The 22,300-nt window shown below is 45.4% G+C and overlaps 1 protein-coding gene and 1 long non-coding RNA gene across 11 annotated transcripts in view; one reads left to right on the top strand and one right to left on the bottom strand.

Annotated features, from left to right (window-relative positions):
- The window catches only part of Rai14 (retinoic acid induced 14), a 137,703-nt gene that overhangs the window by 68,773 nt on the left and 46,630 nt on the right, over positions 1-22,300 (top strand). For 8 of the 9 annotated variants that reach the window (XM_063281524.1, XM_006232062.5, NM_001011947.2 and 5 more), the window contains one exon: positions 14,232-14,362. The exons of the other annotated variant lie outside the window; for it this stretch is intronic. In XM_063281524.1, the coding sequence (XP_063137594.1) occupies positions 14,232-14,362 (131 nt within the window). The remainder of the gene's footprint in view (positions 1-14,231; positions 14,363-22,300) is intronic. 9 annotated transcript variants of the gene reach the window in all.
- LOC120100740 (uncharacterized) lies at positions 622-13,876 on the bottom strand. Of its 2 annotated transcripts, XR_005500734.2 has the most exons (4): positions 13,664-13,876; positions 10,158-10,357; positions 9,790-10,062; positions 622-8,770 (listed from the first exon to the last, which is right to left on the bottom strand). It is a non-coding gene; the product is annotated as an uncharacterized LOC120100740 (long non-coding RNA). The 2 variants fall into 2 exon arrangements; XR_010064130.1 differs by having other exon boundaries at positions 624-7,681; positions 8,162-10,357.

Raw genomic sequence — 22,300 nt, 5'->3', positions numbered from 1 at the left:
GGAGTGCCCGGCTCACTGTGCGTGGTGCCACCCCTGGGCAAGCCGTCCTTGGTTATTTAGTAAAAAGCAGGCTGAGCAAGGCGTGGAGAGGGAGCAAGCAGAATTCCTGCAGGCTCTCTGCTTCAGTTCCTGCCTCTAGGTCCCTTCCTTCCATTGATGATGGGCTACAGCTCGTAAACTGAAGCAAGCCCCTTCCTTCCCGGAGTTGCGGAGTTGCTGTTGCTCATGGTGCCTGGTACAGCACAAAGCAAACTAGGATGGCCACCCAGCCACAGAGAGTGTCTGGCTGCAGAGCTGCACTGCCGGGAGACTTCTAATTGAGATGAAACCTTTAGAGAGTCTTTTTTTTTTTCCCCCCCGGAGCTGGGGACCAAACCCAGGGCTTTGCACTTGCCAGGCAAGAGCTCTACCGCTGAGCTAAATCCCCAACCCCTAGGGAGTCTTTAAAAGCAAACCAACAGCGCTGCTTCACCTAACCTGTTTGTGCAAAGGAAAGGGTGTGCATCCCTAGCTCTTGTGTAAAATACTAAAAACACTGTACAAAGCCAGTCTCCTGTACTGGTGGGTCATAGAATTAAGAACATAGTGAAGAATTCTTATCCTTGAGTGGACTAAAAGTGTAATATACTGTGTAATATGTATGGTATGCTTTGTATGCATGTATGTATGCATGTATGTATGTATGTACATGTGTATGTATGCATGCATGTATGTATGTACATATGTATGCATGCATGCATGCATGCATGCATGTATGTATGTATGTATGTATGTATGTATGTATGTATCTGGAGACTGGAGAGGAGGCTCGGTGGTTTAAAGTGCTTGCTGCTCTTACAGAGAGCTCAAGTTCAGTTCCCAGCACCCACATCAGGCAGCTTGAAACACCTTTCACTCTAGCTCTGTGGGTTTGGATGCCTCTGGTTCCAAGAGATACTTCAACACACTTAGGCGCATAGCATGCCTTTTCACATAATTAAAAATAAAAAATCAGAACTCAAACTTAAATTAATAAAAGGCTAGATGAGTACATACTTGTGCTGACTTCTCTCCAAATCCCTGAGTTTTAAGAATCTCCTCACAGAAAGCTTTCAGTCGATTATTTTTCCTTCTGTCTTAGTTGGCCTAATAGCTATTACCTCATTCCACAATCTGGCTTATGTTTCAACAACTGAATGTCCCAAATACTATTTGGCATTTGTGAATGTGTGTGCTAATTTGGAAAAATGCCTTTATTACAGTATAAATCTTCCAAGTAACTTTTAAAATCATGCTGTGTTCCTCATTTTGAAGACCAGAAAATGAGAACCCACTTAATTTGTAAAAAAAAAAAAAAAAAGTGTGTGTTGGGGGGGAACCCCCAAATGCTATTCATCTTCTCTTGGAACTATTTTTGCAATTTATTAAGAAAGTATTTCAGGAAAATTAATTCTCCAGGGTTTATTTAAGTGACTAGAATGTAATAAATCAGGGGGGAATTTCAGCATGTAGGCATGAGAGGTCTATATTTTCTTGTCTATACAGGCTTAGCATCAGCCTGTAACACTGAGTCAAGAAGCAGATAGGGGTCGAATTTTCTGTGACATCACCAAGCCCTACATGATACCAGTGGTCTGGTAACAACACTTATTCAGTACCTCTCATGTACAAGGTACATCACCAAGTGTTTTAACATCTTAACTCAGCCCTCCCAGCAGGTCTCTGAGGTATGAAGTTTAAACCCCTCCTTCCCCCTGCCTCCCAGAGAAATAAATGGGAAAAAAAAAAGCAAATAGTTTTAACTCCACAGTAGCTTAAATTCTTTAGTGGCAGACATTCCTTGGAAAGCTTTTTCTTTCTGTAGATTGAAGCTCCAGTTAAATTTGAATATTCTCATGGAAAGATGGATTTTTTTTTTAAAAGCAAATTATGGTAACACTGAGAAAGGGTAGGAGGTTATTGTTACAGAAAAATAACAGTAATGGTTATAGTGTTTGCTACATCTGGATGTCTAAATTCTGCATAGTCCCAGTGTTGGAAAGAGAGCAGTTGTTTTATTCGCATGCTAAAAGAAAATAGTTAAAAAGTGTGGTCCATGCAAAAACAATGGCAGTGCAGGATAGAAGGGGAAAGGTGGACGCTTGAACTGGGCTAGAAGGACTTCTGAGAAATTAAAGGGGGTATTGTGAACTCAGAATTAGCATGTAAGTCTTAAGAACAGTTCAGGCTTTAGGATCTGGAGGTGGGGCTCGAGATTAAAGGCCTGCTGCTTTTGCAAGGACCCAAGTTTCCAGCCCCCAAGTTCTGCAACCTAAAACTGCCTGCAACTCCAGTTCCAGGAACCCAAGCCCCTTTTGTGGAATCTGGACCCTCGTACTCGCATGCTGATAGCCACACATTGCTATACCTATACACACAAGTCTTTTAAAAGTTCCTACTGGGACTCGTGGGCTTTCCTGAATTAATATCAGTCATCCTTGCACATAGCTTGCTATCTCTTCATGGCATGCTGTTGAGGCCAGGGCAGTGATTTGCAGGAATTGTTAAGTCTGTCACTCTCCGTCTCTTAATGTAGACCCATGGCAATCAATATTGCGTTTTTGTTTTTAAGCTCCATGTTTATTTTATAATGTTACATGTGTATGTGTGTGTGGGGGGGTTCTAACCATAGTTACTAATTTTGCTTCTTGACATCCCTATCAATTTCCACATTCATGTATCCTTATTTTGATTTGTTTCTTGATCTTGAACAACTGGCCCAATTGGAAAAAATAACAACTGTGCAGTTGTGTCTGGGCAAAATCAGGCCCTGCCAGCACCTGCCTGAGGGTGATCCTGTTGTTCTCGAGCCCAAAGGAAGAAGGCTAGGGAGAAGACACTGGGGTCAAGCTTAAAGCAGCCCATTGATGTTTGACATGTAGTATTTTGGGGAAATTTGAGCCATCCTGAATTGGAAAAGAAGCCTTTGATGGTAGCCTGTTCTCTGCAATAGAGGTTTTCTTTTTCCTTGAAATCAACAAAAATTCACTAAATGTTGTACCTCAAAGTACCAGTCTTTTTTTTTTTAATCTTTAATCTTTTGTTTCTTTGTTTTGTTTCGATTCGTACATCATTCCCTGGATCTTGCGTCGGTGCTATCTTTCTGTCTTCTTTCCCTTTCACTTATTTCCTTTCCTGTTAAGCCTTTGAGTCCAGTTTTTTTTTTTTGTTGTGGTTGTTGTTTTTCTTAGTATTCGGTCTGCACATCACTGCTTCCAGTATGTTTTACACCTGGCCTCTCCCTACGCTATTGCCTGTCCCCAGATTGTTCTTCAGGGCAGTGTTGTGGACACATTTATTTATTTGTTTTTCTGGTTGAACATCCATTTGGTTTTCTGGACAAACATATTTTATTTTATTGGAACAAATGTGCTGTGATTACTCAAAGACCTTGTCTTCCTTCAGAGGGCGGAGCTTTTCTTAGGAATCATTTTGTTTCTCACATCACGAGTTTATATAGGGAAGGGTATGTTCGTATGTGCTGGAGGAATGAGACAGACAGAGTCTATTGGATGATAAAAAGCTTTTCCTCAGATATCTCAGTCCACGGAGGGAGGAAAAAGCAGAAAGTAAAATCTCTCCCATCATTCTCTGTTGACATTTTAGAAGTTCAGGTGCCTGAAGAATATGTGCTTTGGGGACAGTTGCAGCTGGAGGCTCTTACCAATGAGACTGATTCGATGGCAGTGGTGACCCTGAACTCATGGAGTGGTGACCCTTTCCTGCATGATTGCCTTCAAGATGCACAAGCCTCGAATGTCTGTCCAGCTGTCCTCTTGTGCATGTTGATGTGAGGTTGATGGGTAGCGCTCCTCGTGGTGGGCAAGTGGAAGCCAGAAAATGATGAGCTGTGTGCTTTCTACAACATATCCCTCTGACTTGGCTTCTAGGCGTGTTTTTTGTTGTTGCTGTTTTTGTTGGGCTTTTTCACCAGGGGTTTTCTTGGCAGACAAGAATACAATTTGTTAGCCTTCCATGTCCAGTGGCCTTTTTTCAAATATGTCCCATTGGCCCATGCATATACAGCCATCCAATTAGACAAGATGGATGAAGCAAAGAAGTGCAGGCCGACAGGAGCCGGATGTAGATCTCTCCCGAGAGACACAGCCAGAATACAGCAAACACAGAGGCGAATGCCAGCAGCAAACCACTGAACTGAGAATAGGACCCCCGTTGAAGGAATCAGAGAAAGAACTGGAAGAGCTTGAAGGGGCTCGAGATCCCATATGTACAACAATGCCAAGCAACCAGAGCTTCCAGGGACTAAGCCACTACCTAAAGACTATACATGGACTGACCCTGGACTCTGACCTCATAGGTAGCAATGAATACCCTAGTAAGAGCACCAGTGGAAGGGGAAGCCCTGGGTCCTGCTAAGACTGAACCCCCAGTGAACTAGATTGTTGGGGGGAGGGCGACAAGGGGGGGAGGATGGGGAGGGGAACACCCATAAGGAAGGGGAGAGGGGAGGGGGAGGGGGATGTTTGCCTGGAAACCGGGAAAGGGAATAACACTCGAAATGTATATAAGAAACACTCAAGTTAAAAAAAAAAAAAAAAAGCTAAAAACAAATATGTCCCATTGGACCTAAAACTGCAAGATACATCCCACAGTTTCCAGATCTGGTCTATCCTTCCATCCTTTCCTGTGGAGATGCAAATTATCCTTTAATGAATGTTCAGTTCGTTTTACTGGGAAAGTGATAAACCATTTAAGACTGTTAAGACTTTAATGAATTCTCCCGATGTTCACACCACTTCGGTCGTTTAAAAAGCAGCGATTGGTTCTCTGGGCAAGCAGAGCTACAGAAGCTTCTCTGCTTGTGTGGTACCATCAGCAGTATCTCTCCTCTGCTAAAGCCAGTCAGCAGATCCGAATCTGTACACTGTGTGAGCATCAGTATCCACTAAGCCTAGAGAAAAAGGACCATTGTGTAGAATAACAATGGAATTTCCCTTGGGACTATGAGTAATGACCAAATTAGCTAGCCCTTCGTGAATGCTTCCTTTTCAGCCGGATACTATTTTACAACCATCGGACCCATTCAGTTCTCACAGCAGCCCCCAGATGGAGGTTACTCTTATCGTTTATTCTCCAACTAAAGCACAGAAGGATGACTAACGTAACTGGCCCAAGTCACAGGATGGAGGCAGTGGTGTGTGATCCCAGGGAGGCTGGCTTCAGGGTCCTCACCTTTTAGCGTTACCCAGCTTTTCAGGATGTTGGGAGTGACAACAGCGGAACTCTGGTTTTCCCCTGTTAGAGTTTGATTTCACTTTGACAGGGGAGCCAGATGCTGTGTTGTATGAGGGAGCTGTCAGGATGAACATATCAATATAATAGCATTCAAATAGTTGCAGTGGGGAGGAGGGGAGGCTGTCTTGGGATGGATTTGAGGATGGATTTCTTTGAATACTTTTAGAAGCAGTGTTGTATTAGGAGATCGGCAGACAGTTGAGTGTTTTACTCACCCACCGAATAACTGAGATAAGATGGGAAAGCCACAGTGCCCGTCCTTAAGGGACACAACTAGCTGATCATGTGATGGCTTTCTGTAGAAGCTTTTTTCTACAGTAAGAGATAGTAAGTTGTATGTCCTAGAACGTGGAGTTCCAGAATTCCAAGTGTGATTCTTTGAAATTATTTCATTGTTTTTAACGGTCTACTAAATCTGTTTTTTTGTTTGTTTGTTTGTTTGTTTGTTTGTTTTCGAAGCTGAGGACCGAACCCAGGGCCTTGCGCTTGCTAGGCAAGCGCTCTACCACTGAGCTAAATCCCCAACCAAACCCACTGGTTTTAAAACTGACACTTATATCAGAGTATGGTCAAAGCCCATGGCCCAGGCTGTGTAGTAATGCTCTGGACTGGTCTGTTTAGACTTTTCTTCCTTTGGGTGATTATTGTTTGTGTCCATTTATCAGCCACAGTCTGGTTGAATGATAAAGCGTGAGGCAAGGCTCCCCACTGGGCTGTGAAAGGCCAGCTTACCTAAGAACATGCATAGGTTTTCCAAGTTCTCCACATCTGCCAGCATTGCTAGCTCTGATCTCTCGGTGGTGCTCAGAACTGTGCTGTTGAAGAGTCGGGCTTTCCTGAGCCTGCTTGGGAAGCCTTGTGTCCTCTGGGGCCTGGGGTGATAATGGTGTCAGAGGGCCATCTCTACAGAGGCTCTTCTGAAGCGTGGACAGATCGGATGGACTGATGGTGGCCCTCTAACCCATTGTCTGTGCTGTTAATAAGCACTGACCTCTGCCTTTAGCAGCAGGCAGAAGGAATTCCTTGGAACTAGATTCTCCTTTTTCCCCTTTGTGGGTGGATATTGGAGTTTACTCTGGGTTGCTATTATTGGAGTATAGAAAGGCTACAGCAGATCTGCCCTTTCTTAAGAACTATAAGTGGTCGGTTATAAATAAGTCAGTAGTATCTTTCACCTCCCATCTATTAAAATATCCAGACTACTTAAAGTTAATCTCTGGGTCTGTGGACACAGCTGAGTAGTGAAATGCTTGCCTATCACGTAGAGCAGCACTACAGAATAATAAGCAGATAACATCCGAGAATGCTCACCATTGGACTTACATATATATAGTATTTTGACTACTTAAATCACTCAATGAATTCTGAGGCTTCTAGCCCCTGTTGCAAAATGTATAGAAAATTGGAATGGTGACTTTTAGGCCTTGGAATGTTGTCTAGAATCCAGGCATAGTTGGTTCTATTTTAGTAGGGTGATTCATTGCAAAGTGTCCAAATAGGTCTCTCCGGTGGCATTATGGAATCCATCCAGCAGTACGTAAAGTGTGTTATCGGCCACCATGTTTTACAGTGTGGGAAACTGCAATGCACAAAGTTAAATGAATTTAGGGCCAGGATTTGAACCCAGCTAAGCACAGTGCTTGGCCCAGGGATTGAGAACAAGCATGGAGCAGACCAGAGAGGTGAGTGGACGCTGCAGGACTACTACAGTCAGCCTCTGCTCAGGATGTGCTATTTGATCTTCCAAGAAAGCATCCTCTGGCATTGCCAGAGTCCTTCACATTGTTATAATTTCTGCTCCCAGTCAGACTTTTTCAGGGCTGCTTGAAAACCTCCTTTCATCAATTTATGAAGTATTCGATTCTCCTTCCCCTTGTGTGTGTGTGTGTGTGTGTGTGTGTGTGAGTGTGTGTGTGTGCGTGCGTGGTCATATTTAACTCACCACTGATTCTGCTAGCTTTGACGTCTCCTTTTTCAAGATATCCCAATTCCATACCTCTGCTTCTCTGTTCCTCTCCTCCTCCTCCTCTTCACCACCTCAGGCAAATACAGCCCAGTTAAAGATCAGCCAGCCACCTAGTCCACCTCCTCCCAGGCCCTCTTTTTTTTTTCTCTATTTTTGGAGCTGGGGAACCGAACCCAGGGCCTTGTGCTTGCTAGGCAAGTGCTCTTACCACTGAGCTAAATCCCCAACCCCCTCCCAGGCCCTCTTGTCAGACACCCTGCTGCTCCCCTTGGTTCTTCCTCCTCTGCCCCTGACTCCACGGCTTACCTCTGCGTTTGCTTCACCTCCTCTTATTGTAAAAGTTCTTCCTCTTTTTCCCTTTCCATTGAGCTGTTTCTTTCTTCTGTACTATGAACAGGATGGCATTATACAAGTCCCGTAATCTTCGTGCGGCCCAGGTTCCTTATGGGTAAAATGAGCCGCAGGTATTACTGGCCTCAGAATTACTGTTGATATTGAATCCTAATGTTTTTTTTTTAAGGTGGTAAGTACTTTTTAGTTTTTTAGGTGGTAAGTAGTATTCTCTCTGGTTACTCACAGAACATTTTTTATAGCACCTGTCTAGAAACTTGACACTTTCTGTGTATGTTTCTGCCCTCAAAACCAGGGGCTCCCTGAAGGACAAGATTTTTTTTTATCCCATCTTTCTAGTCCCAGGACTAAACATAATTGCTAACCTTTGATTTCATCTCTTCATGTCAATATGAATGTCAATGCATGAGCAGTTGAGACCACTGGATTCGATGGAAGGACTTTTCTCTCTGAAGGGTAGAATTGGATTTCCTATTTCTAGACTTAGGTTACTCTCACTGCGCATGCTGCATGACTTTAGTTGTTTATTTGAAGCTCCTGGGATCAAACCCAGGTGCTAGGTAAACTTACCACCAGTACACTCCAGACAGAGGAAGAGGCAGAAAGGGGTTCGTCCGTGGTGGCATCCAGTGCAGAGGGGGAGAAACGAGCTTTCCAGTCACATCTGCTGCTGTGGTGACTGCACTGACAGAACACCTTAAGGGAGAAGCCTTATTTGGGTCAGAGGCCAGGAATAGAGTGAACCATCCCAGGGTAGGCAGGAAGTTGGGAAGGTGAAGCACTCATTTCCACAGTCAAGAATGGAGAGAGGGTGAACCCGTGCATGTTGGTGCTCTCCGCTTCTTTTCTCTCCTTTTGCACAGTCCAGGACGCAAGCCCAGGAAATAGTGCCTCCCTGAGCAGCAGTATGTTGAAGTCTGTTAGCAGAATGACCTGCCTGGTCTTGGGAGGAGGTGTTATGTCCATGGCATAGCGTTCGGCATTTAGAAAGGCTTCAGGAACTGTGGCATAGTTCAGAAAAGGGAGGGTGAGAGGTTTCGGGGTGAATAGCAGACACAGTGTAACCTAGATGGTGAACAGCAGTAGGGCAGGCAAACCCTGTCTTAAGTGGATGTCTCGGCTGCTGCTCCAGAACCACTGCACATAGGTGGGAAGATCTTCATGAGTGTGCTGGGCCTCCTGCATAGGAGAGTAGACAGGTATCTATGTCGTGAGGTACTAGTAATGATTAAAGAGAACAATCTTTTAAGGCTTCACTTGGATCAGCTCCTGTCTACACCATTTACTGAATGCACCTGCATCTTCCTCCCTTGTCTACACCATTTACTGATTGTACCTGCATCTTCCTCCCTTGTCTACACCATCTGCTGATTGCACCTGCATCTTCCTCCCTTGTCTACACCATTTACTGAATGCACCTGCATCTTCCTCCCTTGTCTACACCATCTGCTGATTGCACCTGCATCTTCCTCCCTTGTCTACACCATCTGCTGAATGCACCTGCATCTTCCTCCCTTGTCTACACCATCTGCTGATTGCACCTGCATCTTCCTCCCTTGTCTACACCATTTACTGAATGCACCTGCATCCTTCACTGTGACTGTTCTTCATTTACCTGAATATCACTCCCTGCATGACCTGGTTCATCATCTGGTCCAGAAATGTGCTTGTCTGACTAAAAGTTCTCTCCACTCTATGGGGTTGGCTCTCAGTTTCACACACGCTGGGGGACACTAGCTCTCATTGTTGGCATGCTCCTGGTAACGTTACCATGTATCTTTACAAAGTTACAGAGACGTCAGTAAAGGCTATGCCACTCATGTAAAGGGAGCTAAATAAATACTCGTTAGATGAATGAACAAATATTGGGGCTTGTCTCTTGCCTGTGTAACAGCCTTCTGTATACTGTTTATTACTTTAAGGTAGTAGGTAGACATTACCCAGTCCTGGCTCTTGCAGTGAAACTGAGGGAAAACTAGTTAGGACCATGAACTTGACTGTTTATTGTCTGGTTTTAAAGTTTTGATGTGCTATTTTTTCTTTTTCTTACTTCCTTTTTTTTTCTGGATATCATGAATCAGAAACCTTCCCAGTAAAAACACTGTTTGTCTTCTACTTTGCCTTACTGGTTGTATTGGCCAAGCAATCTAGTCTTCTCCATAAACTAGAAGGGAAAATGAAAACGTTTCCAAGCATACTCTCCCAAGTAGACTTCCTCTGATGGCTGCTCCAGGAGACCCATACAGCAAGAGTTACTTCAGTTGGCAGTGGTTTGGGCTTTAGCCTCTTTCTTTCTTCCCGGCTCGCTTCTGTGCCAGTGGACTACTTTGCTGATATATTTCAAAACTCAAGCCTGCCCGCTGGCCAGATGTCTGTGACCACTGGATTTCTACTGGTTTTTCCGTTTTCCATAAAAGATGATGCCATGTCTGGCCAAGGGCATTCATCACGGTGACATTCTGTTTGCTCTCCTGGGTGGAGACAGTCAGGGCTTTCAGAGGCTAAGGGGAAGGGCCGTGAGCAAGTAGGTGTCATTTGGAAGAGATTGGATAGCAAGGAGACTTACCGGCCAGCCACTGAAAATCTCCTCAGTGATATACGAGCAGGGATGTTGGGATCCTGCATTGAGGCTAAACTCTGGCTTTCCCACATGCAGGCCTTCATAGCTGACACATTACACATGCCTCTGGAGTGTAACATATGGCTTCCTGAACTTGCAAATGTGGCCTCCTGCTCTGTTGAAATAATGTCTGTTTAAACAGTCTCCTGGAAAAGCAAAGCCACATTCAATAAAATAATTTCACGTCCAGAAAGCTTCCTCTAGGGTCCCTTAAAATGTGATTTCCAAGGAACATAGTCGAAAGTTTGCATTAAGGCGTTACCTGCCTCTGCATCCATAATGGACCGTCAGGTTGGACCTGGACAAGTAGATGTTTATGAAGATGTTAAAGATGTGTGGAGTGTTAGCTAAACAGGAATGCTAGACAGGAACATGCTCAGTTTGATGGTGTAGACCCATTGCCCTGGCTAGTCCCTGGCTAGGGAAGGAAGCACACAAGGTTAAGGCTGCCCTGGATACAGATCAAGTTCAGGACAGGCCTGGACAGCTCAGTGAGACTCTTTGATAGTACATGCATGCTCTGTGTGTGTACATGAGTTTGCCAGCAGCCTATGGTGTCATCACTGTGTGGTTTATGAGTCTTGCCGAAGATGAAGAGCCAGGTTTTGGCAGCTGGTGTGTCCTCATTGTAGACACAAAGAAACGGGTGGGAAAGTCTCCTCCCAAGCATACTGGACCCAGTGTCAACCTAACCAGGCACTGACCCACATAATGTTTTTGTTCTGTATATAGGAGAGGGAGGGAGAGAAATGTGATTTATGAATTACATATAAAGAAATAGATGTGAATATCCTATATATCATAGATCTATCTCTACAGGTATGTAGTTATATCGGTATATAGTTATACCTACTTATACCTGTAGATCTGCTCATATAGAGTTATGTAGGTAGATCTATAGATAGAGATATATAACTATCAGGTAGTTACCAAGTAAGTGTCTGCCAAGCCACTAGCCAGCCAGGCTGCAGGACAGACCAGGGCCTCAGTGTATTCTCACCCATCTCTTTCTCACCAGATGTAGCACCCCAACTCCTAACCAGCATCCCGACTTTTACCCCCGTTCTCCACAGTGCAGTTCCATTTCTCTCGATTTCTCTTTATACGCACAGCACCATACTAAGTAGGGCTCTGAGTGTTGACTGTAACTTCTCTCACTGTCTGGTTCTGATAACCTTGGCACCATTCCCTTTGGTTGTCTTGAGCCTCCTCTCGTTTGACTGAACTGTAGTAATCTGTTTCGATATTTGGGCCATTTATAGATTTTGTCCCTTTCGAGTGGTTCTGTTAACATTCTCCAGTAGACCTTATGGACACACTGATCATTCATCCCTGAATGAAGGCCTAATGGTCGCTAGCTATATTGTGGGACACAACATAGTAGCACCACAGTGGAGAACTTTTCTCTCTTTCCTTTCCCAATCCTATTAAGGCCTTGTGGAGGACAAAATTGCTTGAAATTCTCTAGCCAGCCTTCACATAGATTCTGAATGTCCCTGAACGGGATCAGTGAGAATAGTTGCTGGACCTAATAGATTTCTGGAAACCACCTTAAACGCTGACTCAGAATCTTCAGAATGGGCCCAGGACTCTGTAAACCCAACCAGCACCTGGGTGTTTCTCATGAGGGAGACACTGGGATCACCCCAATTGAATTTATGAGGTTTGGCATCTCAGTTGTGAGGAAGTTTGGAGAAAGTCTACACAATGAAAACTCTCAGGAAACTGGCCTTCTTGTGGAAAAGCTAAGGAAGTCAGATTCATTCAGGCCGTAAATGTATCTTTAAAAGACTGAAACATGATTTAATTGTTTGCAAGAGAATGAAAGAATTTTATTATGACAGTGCAAATATTTGCTAAGTCAAGAGAGATTTAGATTAGTCAAGAGGGAGCACATACTGAGCATTCTCCAGGCACCAGGGATGTAAGAAACAAAAGCTGCACTTCAGTGTCTTCAGGGAACTTAAGATTTGCGATAAAATGAACAAACCAGAAACCCCCCTCCCCAACAGAAGCAGGATGCCATATTTCATCTCGTCTAGACAGTAGGCTTCAGTGAGCTGAGTAGGTGGCCCCAGAAGACACAGCAGAACCAGAATAGTAGAGAAAGGTCACCAGGAAGGTCCTGAGAGCCTGCGGGGCCCTGGTCAGCTTTACAAGTTGGCTTACGCGTAGGTGGTGGATGACAGGAGTGTTATAAAGCAGTGGCTTCTGTTGTTTTTATTGTGATTCTCCAGTAAGAAGTAATTGTTGGCTCAGTGGTTAAGAGCACTGACTGCCCTCCGAGAGGTCCTGAGTTCAAATCCCATCAACCACATGGTGGCTCACAACCATCTCTAATGAGATCCGAAACCCTATTCTGTGGCTACAGTGTACTTATATATGATAAATAAATAAAAAGTCTTTGAAAAAACTAATTGTTACTGTAGCCCGGTGTGCACCTTTACACTAGCCAGACATTTCATCAGGCATTCGATCTGTCAAACACGAGTGCCTGCTGGTGTCTTTTCTGTTAATGGTGGAGGGACAGGAAATGTTAGGATATGGCTAGGGACAAGGAATTGGCTTCTAGATTGCTAATAGCAATGGTATTGCTAAGAGCAATAGTATTAGAATGCTTCTCAAACATATCCCATGCTGTGCCGGCTAATGAGATAATATGGGAGAGGCTTCCTGAGGAAGATGAACTTTACTTTGTCCCCCTTGCCCATTGTGCACCCCATGTGCAGCACTCACAGACTGAGTGATTACTGAGCATCCACATAGGAGAATCCATCTTCTCTTTGTTTCATTTGCTCAAAGAAGCTCATAGAGCCAAGATCAGGGTCCCTTTGGACCTCAGGCAAGTGCCATTGCTGGATAGGGCTGGGACCTTTCTTGGCATGTCCTCCTCAGAGATCCGCCTGGAACTGATTTAGGAAGCCCTCATCACCGGGTTTTTCACTGAAGAACAGAGAGCCTTAGCAGCAGCCACCAGAAAATCCTTTCATGTGGTTTCTCCCAGCTTGAGTGCTTTCAGTGCTGTCTATTAAGACTTCGCATTCTTCTGCTGGGCCCGATCCAGTTCTAGTTTAGTCGGTTTAGGTTAGGGAAGGATTTTACAGGACCACACTTTTCCTTTTCAAGATAACGTAGCTAGAGGTCACTGGCCCTAAACATACTTCAGCAAAGTGTTCTCTTGTTTATAAAGTGAACTCTGGGAGAAAGCAACCGCTGTGTGGTTCTTAGCCTGTGCTACAGTTCTGTGACACATCTTAGGGTGATCGTGAAAGCGGCTGTTCCTCCCTCCAATGGGAAGCTTGGTTTGCAGTCGAGGTACTGCCTCATCCTGTGTTTGTTAGTAAACTGCAGGAGCGTGAGTGGCATTGCCCAGACAAACTTAAACAACGACAACGAGGTCTACACTAGGAAGCAATCACACGGGGAGCTACACCATTCCATATGGTACTTACCAGCGGTTTCTCAAAGTTTTGAGAATTCAGTTCCTCCGTTGCTCTGGCTGTTTTGATATGTCCTGACTTGGTCAGAGACCATTTTTGTCGACTGCAGTCTTTCACCGAGTCAGCAGCCTGCACAGCTCAGAGAATTGCAGCCTGGTCCACAGGCCAGAAGGAAGAGCTCATGCTTAAGCCCTGGGGAACCTTGAACTGTTGGCCAGTTTGGTTTTGTAACACAGTGCCCTTGAGTGAACCGCTCACTCTGTCGAAGGCCTGAGTTCTCAGGCACCAGCTAACCATCAAGGTTAGCTAGCCATGAGCTAATGAGTAAGCTGGCCCCTAGTCCTATGTTGCTTCATCTCCTGAAGGGTACCTGAAGGGAGTGACCCTTTCTTTGTCAGAGCTTGCTGATGGCTGGCATTTCATTCAACCCTCGCCGCTTTCTTTAGGAAAGCTAGCGTTCTTGGGTGTTCCCAAGGTGAAGCGGAGGGCGATTTTAAAGCCGCTTGCTTGCTTTGAGCAGGGTTTGATGCCGGACATGGCTCTGTTGCTCATCCCTCTACCTCTGCCTTTTGCCTCGCAGACGAACGAGTGGAACAAGAATGATGACCGCCTGCTGCAGGCTGTGGAGAATGGAGATGCTGAGAAGGTGGCCTCACTGCTGGGCAAGAAAGGGGCCAGTGCCACCAAGCATGACAGCGAGGGCAAGACCGCGTAAGACAGAATGCTGGTTTGTTTAGGGTTGGGGGCATTTCAGCGGTAGAGTGTCTGCTACTCTGGGCTCCATCTCCAACACCGTAAAAAACAAAATAACAAACCCCCAAATTCTGACTTATTCATCAAGGGGTGTTTGACCAATGCTTTGGGGGCCTTCAAAAAAACTATTGCTGAACTCTTCCCAACCCCATGCTAAATCCTGTCTGGGCCTGTTTCCTTTCTCATCCAACTCCAAATTATCCATCAAACTTATCCTTGTGGCCAAAACTGTTCTGAAAACAACCAGCCCAACAATTGCACCAGAGAACAGATAGCACCAGGATTGCAAGTGGCTGGCAGATGGGAAATAAATTCTCCCCTGGATAAGGAGCAGCCCAGCTCTCAAACCTTACAGCGTGTAATTCGTTGAACAATTCGTTGAGCACTAGAGTAAGATTTTTGCTCTGTGTCTGCATGCATCAAATTCCTGCTTGCCATAATTAAAACTGTGTGGAGAGCGAGGGAGAGTGAGTGTGAAGGGAAGGGGGAGTGAGAGTGTAGTCATCTCTACCTTGGTAGTAGTATTGAGATCAATGACCTTGGAGCCACCCAGACCTCTCATGGGATTCTGTTATGCTTATGGCCTTCTAATCCTTGAGCCTTACTTGTTGTTGTTGTTGTTCTTGTTGTTAAGACAAGGACTTACTGTACTGAACTCACTATGTTGAGACCATGTTGGCCTTGAACTCAGTCTAACACAACGGTTGGAATATTCACATTGAGGTGGGGCTAAGAGACCAAGAAACCAACTCTCCTGTTCCTTTACCATCCTGTAACCATGTTAAGATCAAGGTTTCCATTATAAAAAGAGCCTCATTAATGTGCTTGCGTTTGCCTACCTCTGAATCCTAAATGCTGGGACTAAAGGTGTGAACCTGACTGAGCCTCGCTCTTGGGTGTCCTCAGGAGTCCTCAGCTGCTTGCCAGTAGCTTCCATCGTCAGAGATTCCACGCTCTGAAAGCAGTGTGGGCATGGGGTGGTCAGTGGCTGGTGTCTCCAGTTGGCGACTGGGGCACTTTTCTGAGGATGTTTAAAGTACCACATTTGTAGCAGAGATGGTAAGCCTGGCCTGATGCATGTTGTTCATTAAGTCCCGGTCCATGGCTGCCCCTGGGCTACAGAGGCAGAACTGAATAATTACAGCAGAGGCCATATGGCTCACAGAGCCCCAAATCCTCATTGCCTGGCCCTTCTCAGAAAACCTTCATTTTTCCTTTGAGTTTAGGTAAAGCAGATGGGGTATTTGTCCTCATCTCCTCTTCCGTAGAGGTAGCGCCTCTTCCTGGGGTCCATGATGTAGTGGTGTTCCTGGTTAGTAAAGGGCTAAGTGTGGATGACCCATGGTTGTAGGTCCTGTGTATACAAAGTCTCCTCAGCCACAGGAGACATTCAAGAAACGGTTTCTTCTTTCTCGCTTCAGACTAGTGGTTCTCTGTCTAGGGAGCTTCTACACTAGAACTGCCTAAGGTGCTTTAAAAAGATGTCACTGCACCTTGGGAGGCCTGGAAGTCTATTCTTTTGTCCTGATGTTTCTGTGCTAATCCAGCTCAGCCTTCCTGCAACTATTCCCTCTGCCCAGGAGCCTGCATAAGACAGCCTTTTATAGTCACCCCAGGGGAAGGCAGGATAAGCGCTCATGACAGCTTTAACCAAGACAACACTCACTAAATGAAGACAAAATTTAGATTAGCCACTTGGACACAGGTGGGAAGAAGACCTTATGAAATTTGTCCCTTACTTCCTGTTTATTCTGTTTAGAATAGATGGCTAAGATGACTACGGTCTAGTCTCTCTTTTCTATTGTGGTAAAACTAAGCGTGTTAATGATTTTAAAATCGCTGTTCAGTTTCACAGTGAGGTTCATCACCCCTAAGGAAACTCCTCCCTTCTCTCTCAGTAGCCATTCCCAACCTCTCCCCCTGACAATCATTAGTGTGCTTGTGGTCTCTCTGCATTTGCCTCTCCTGAATCTTTCATGTAAATGGAGTTAGGTATGTAGCCCCTCTAGCTTCTTCACTTAGTGTGTGCTCAAGGTTCATCCGTGTTTTACATGTGTCAGAGTTCATTCTGTTCTCGAACTGTACACAGAAGTCGCATGGAAACCCTTGCTTCCATTTTACAAAAGATAAAAGCAAGGCTCTCCCTATCTCGCTCTCCGAAGGCGCTCCTACTTGGAAGTCAACTTTGTTCTCCCCCTTAACGGTCCTTACATAGAAAGTTAGAAGAACTAATGAAAGAAAGGTGATCCCTTTTCCAGTGTGGGATTTTCTATACATCATCACCTGTCAACACTTCGTTTTCCTGCTCAGGATACTTACTTGAGGACTGAACTTATTTGCTGGTTACAGTAAGAGTTTAAGACTTAAAGGCACTGTGGAATTAAATCTTAACTGGTTTTATATTTCTAGTCCACCTAGTTGGAATATTCACATTGAGGTGCAGCTGAGAGACTGAGAAACCAACTTCCGTGTCCCTTTATCGTCCTGTCAAGGCTTCCATTATAAAAAGAGCCCCATGAGGCTTCACTCCTTGCCCTTAGTCTTGTCCCCTCAGCTGCGACTCTTGCCTGGACCAGCCCCGTGGAGCTTATAAGAGATGATTTGTGCCCTTTGTGGACTTGTGAGAGATGCTTTGCCTTCCTCTCTGAAGGAAAAGGCCACGTCATGAGCTTGAAAATTATGTCCTTGGCCATGCTCAGCCTCATTCTCTGCCTTGTATAAAGTTCCATAGCAGAAATCAGGCTGCAGGACCCTCTTCTGGAGAACCTTCCGGGTAAGGGATTGTGCGTGTGAGTGCAGAGTCTTGACTTGGTTTTAAAGGTCATCTCTCTACTATGCAAACGTCGTCTCCCTATGCCCTCTTCTCCTGTATGTCCCCACCTCCTCTTAAGTCAGGATGTCCACGGATCTGCCCAGGTTCTATGTCCAGTTACGTTCGACAGTACTGAAAGAACGGGAGTAGCAGAGACGCCGATCTGAGACTCATGCTCTCATGCAGTGGTGAAGCTCCAGGAAGACACGGGCCATACCATTTGTGTTGAGTTAGCCTTTCCCTTGTGTTCTAGGCACAAAAGAACTGTTTGCTGTGATTGCTATAGAGAACAAACCTCCCCCTCCTCCGTTTGTTTGTTTGTTTGTTTTGCTTGTAATGCTTCATAGGTAGATAACCTAGGGGTGAATTAACTTGGGATCCAGGAGATCTAGGCAATTCTGGAAAAGCTCCCATACCCCTGCTTCCAGGGCAGTTTCAATAGGAAAGTACTCAGCTTGTATCATCCAGATGTTCAGCAAGCCCAGAAGCCCCAAGAATGCAGTGGTCAAGGCAGCTATCGCCCAGACATTCTCCAGAAACTTCCATATCCCAAGACCAGATGGGTGGCTTGGAAATTCCTGAAACTTTTTAGTTTCTTCCTGCTTATCCCCCATCATGCACGGCAAGAGGAGAAGCTGTCAGAAAATTTCTTCCTCCTACACTGATCACAGAGGAGCTTTAAAAAAAAAAAAAAGTGAACGCGGTTGAGCGACTGGAATTCATTTAGGAAAGGGTAAACCGAGAGTGGTGGCTTGGCTGGAGGAAGACAAAATAGAACAGAAAGGGGCAGAAAGTTATAGCTCCAGGCTGTGTGTGTGGAGTTGGGCTTGGCTTTCCTCCGCCCCATCTGGGCTCTTTCCATGGGGGAGGTAAGGAAGTAAGGGATGGCAGGACCCTGAAACCTTACCGGGGGAAGAGTCTAATTGCTTCAAGATGGTTTCCCCTGTGTTGGATATGCCTTTAATTAAAGTTATGTGTGTTTGTCTTAGGAACAACCAGACTAAATAAAATCACTACTGGGACCATATTATTTGAACAAATACTCACCAGGGCATATGTACATAGACCTTAGAGACAAAAGGGGGTACAGAGAGGGAAGGAGGGAGGAAGGAAGGAGGAGTGTACAGTCCACATTTCAGAAACCTGATCTCTTTGGCCTCGAAAGCAAAACCTCGTGAAAATATTTTTAGATGACTGAGGAACTGAAGTGTAGAGAAGGAGCTCTGAGCTCTGCAGGCCAGTACAGTATGACACTTCTCTGGCTGGTGACCTTTTCTGTTCTCTGCCTTTCCGTTTGCTTAGAATAGGGATGTGTTAGATAGTTGGTACCAGCAGTTCTGTCTTAGAAATCAAGTCATTCTATGTGACCGGCCTTCTCTAGGGCGTCTCACAAAGGACTTCTAAATTACTTAATAGGAACCATTACACACCGCATGTGATTACAGCCTCCCCCACTTTCTGCAATGCTTCCCTTTGAAGGTTGGCCCTAGGTAGTGATAGGTACTTGGGCTCTAGATGATGTGGACAGAGTGTCTCTTGAAACTGCTCTGGAACGTGGAGCCCAGGTTGTGATACTCTATCCCCTGACTTACAGCCTTCTGCTTTCGGTTGATAGCTGATGGGTCCACGTATCCTGTTGTCCTCGCGTGATTTTTTTATTTGCTTTTGTGTATGTGAGTATTTTGCCCACAGGTGTGTATGAGTATCATCTGCCTGCCTGGGACCCATGTAGGTCAGATGAAGGCACCAGACCCTTGGAAGTGGAGTTACAGATGGTGTGAGCCACCATGCAGGTACTGGGAATTGAACTTGGGTCCTCTGCGAGAGCAATTAGTGCTCTTAACCTCTGAGTCGTAGCCCCAGCCCCTGTATCAGTTTTTATAGGTGAGTGAATCCGTCTGGGTCCCCATTTGACATCTACCCTATTTCTCCCCTTGCCTCTCCTTAGATGGTGAAAGGCAGACAGTAGAGCCTAGTTGTCAGGAGTAGGCTACCGAAGCATGCATTTTCATATAATACCACCCTGGGGACTCTGGACTCCCAGAACACAGCCTTTGCTACCGTTCCTTCCTAAGTGCACGGGGCTAAGCAACCAAAAAGTGAGCTCCTCAAACATGTGCCTGGATTTTCCTTCCTGGGGCTGGAGCTCTGGTTCCCTGGTAATGAGCACCTGTTCTTGCAGAGGACCCAGGTTTGGTGCCCAGGACTCAGAGGGCAGCTCTCCACTGTCTGTAACTCCAGTTCTAGAGGATCTGACACCTTCTAGATTCTGCAGGCATTGGGCATGCATCTCTTACACAAACACACACACACACACACACACACACACGTCTTGTGTGTGTGTGTGGGGGGGGGAAGCACTCATACCCATAAACTATAAAAAAGGATTTTACCTCCCAAGTTCTCTGAAAGGTGTTTTGGTGACAGAGGCAAAAGGCAACTAGCAGTGTCTGAGTGAAGGGGATGCCCCCATAAGTGTTGGGCATCTAAATTCTTGGTTCCCAGTTGGTGGCTGTTTGGGGAGGATGAGGAAATGTGCTACCGTGGATAGGGTTCAAGACGAGAGCTCTAGCCGCTTTGTCTGCCCACCACCTTCTACCTGGACTTCACTGTTGTGTCTAACTTCCTGAAGCTGTAAGCCCCAAATAAGCTCTCTCTTCTAGAGCTGCTTTGGTCACTAAGACAGAAATTAGTACCAGGAAGGTAGACTGTGTGAGGAGTCGAGTTCACACCGAGGCCAGGTTTTCAGCACAAGGGAGATTTCTTTGCCCCAGAGAGACAAAGGGCAAGAACTAAGAGACAAAGACAGGAGAGAGAGGATGAGGGAGAAGGGGAAGGGAGCAAGGGAGAAGGTATGTTTGCCCCTGAGGGACAAAGGACTGCCTCTGGATAGAGAGAAGACAGGCATGGCTCATAGGAGAATGGCAGTTTAGAAAGAGAAAAGGGGAAACCCCTCGTTAAAGAGAGGTGTTTAATTTTAGTGGGGCATGTTAATTAGATGAGCTAAAGGGGGCTTTTGATTGTGGGACCTTGGCAGCCTCAGGAGGAGGAAGTGGCCAAATAAGGGCATGGAGCTTGGTGACAAGCTTTAGGGATGTCATCTAATCCAATGGTTTTTAGCAATTTGGAGAAGGGTAAATGTCAAAACCTGTCAGCGGGTGTTGTGTTTGCAATGCTTGTGTCTGTGAGAGCCCCTCGCTGTGGGTCAGACTTGACTGACTGTGCTACTTTTTTGGTGGAATGTGGAAACATTGGGGATTTGGGACTAGAAAAACAGTTGAACACTAAGCAGGGCCTAAATAAGCCATCCCACCGGGAGCTAGAAAGTCAGTGTGCTGAGATGGCCATGACTCTAAGGGTCCAGATTAAGGTGGAGCAGTGTCAGGCAGGGCTAGTGGCTGTTCTGGGATTCTTTGGCTGCTTTCTGCCCTCATCCTAAGAACTTGCCTGAGGCTAAAATTAAAATTTAATGAATTTTTTTTTTTTTGGCAGACATCAGAGGCTATTTCAAGATAGCTTTATACTGACTTATGAAGTCATTAACTTATGTTAAATGGTTATTAGTAATACTTGCATGCAGGTCTACAGGGAGGGAAAGCAAACAGGGGCAAAAGAAATACAAAAGTACACAGTTTGGAGAGGAAAAGGAAACCACCAAGGTGGATGTTCCAACCATGTGTTGGTGTCTATGAGAGGCTGTAGTTGCTAAAATTAGCCCCTTTAAGGCCAAATCTGCCTGCCCAGTGCTAGCTCAGAGCAAGACCCCCACCCAGATAGTTTTCAGTTTGTAAGAGGAAAAGGCCTAAGGGAATTTCTGCCCTCGAGAACAGTAATGACGGCAACGAAAAGTTGCTGCCAGTGCAGTTAAAGGGGGGGCCACAGTTCCCCAACTTGGTAACTAAACTTGGCTTTCCTTAGCGGATGTTTTTCTGTTACTTTGATAAGACACTATTCCTGAGGCAACCTACAGAAGAGTTTGGGTAGAGGGTGGAACTTAGGGTTCCAAGAGGACAAAACACCATCACTATCATAACGGGAAAATGGTAGCGGGCAGGCAGGCAGGCAGGCAGGCAGGCAGGCAGGCAGGCAGGCATGGTGCTGGAGAAGCCCGGGGAGCTCGTATATTAATCCCTAAACAGAAACAGAGAGCACACTGGAAAATCTCAGAGCTTACCCTAATGTTCTGCTTCCTTCAGCAAGGTTACGCCCCCAATCCTTCCCAAACAACTTCAACACAGGACATCTCATTTAAACCACCACATAAGAGAAGTAGGCTGGGTGGAAGGCAGTTTTAACCACCCTAGATGATTTCAGACGGTCAGTCCAGTTAGTGAAACACAAAGCAAGACACTCCACAGGGGGACAGTCACATCTCCTAGACCAGGTTTCCTAATGAATGTCAATGCTGACAAGTTACAGCTAGGGGTGAGGAAGCTAGTGGAATTTTTTTCTTAGTTCATGTACACATACACACACACACACACACACACACACACACACACACACACACACACCATACTTGTTAGTCTATAGTCCTTGTATACAAGTTAAATTAAATTAATTTTGTCTTCTGGTAAATCATGTTAAAGTTACACTCCAGGGAAATGTTAAAGCACAATACCATCTTGTTGGAAAATTTGCTGTAAGTGAAGACATAATCAATAAGGGAGAAATATAACTAGAATGGATTTGGAAATTAGAAACCGCTAATGAAAATACTGTTTTAAAGCTGTTTGCAAAGTTGGGTTTTGTAAGAAGCCGCCCTACCTGTAATCTAACACGTAGAGTGACAGCAACAGGGGGATTACTACAAGTCTGTGACCAGCTTAGTGTACATTACAAGACCTTGCCTCAAAACATAATCGAGTGGGCTAAGTACAGAATTTTAAAGATGGCTGTGTATAAATGTTGCCCGGCTCTCTGACTGACCTCCTTCTCTTAGCTGGCTAACAGTGCCTCCTAGGGCTGAAGCTACCTGTAGTGCAGGGGTCAGAGAGATCCTGGGAAAATGGGTCACTCTGGTCGAGAGCAGAGTGGGGCAGGGAGGGTGGGGATGGAGCTGTTGAACACACAGTCAATGACCT

The sequence above is a fragment of the Rattus norvegicus genome, chromosome 2 (assembly GCF_036323735.1).
Source record: "Rattus norvegicus strain BN/NHsdMcwi chromosome 2, GRCr8, whole genome shotgun sequence".
In the NCBI taxonomy this organism is placed as follows: domain Eukaryota; kingdom Metazoa; phylum Chordata; class Mammalia; order Rodentia; family Muridae; genus Rattus; species Rattus norvegicus.
Note: the sequence above shows the minus strand (reverse complement) of the source record. Positions and strands in the feature narration are given on the sequence as shown.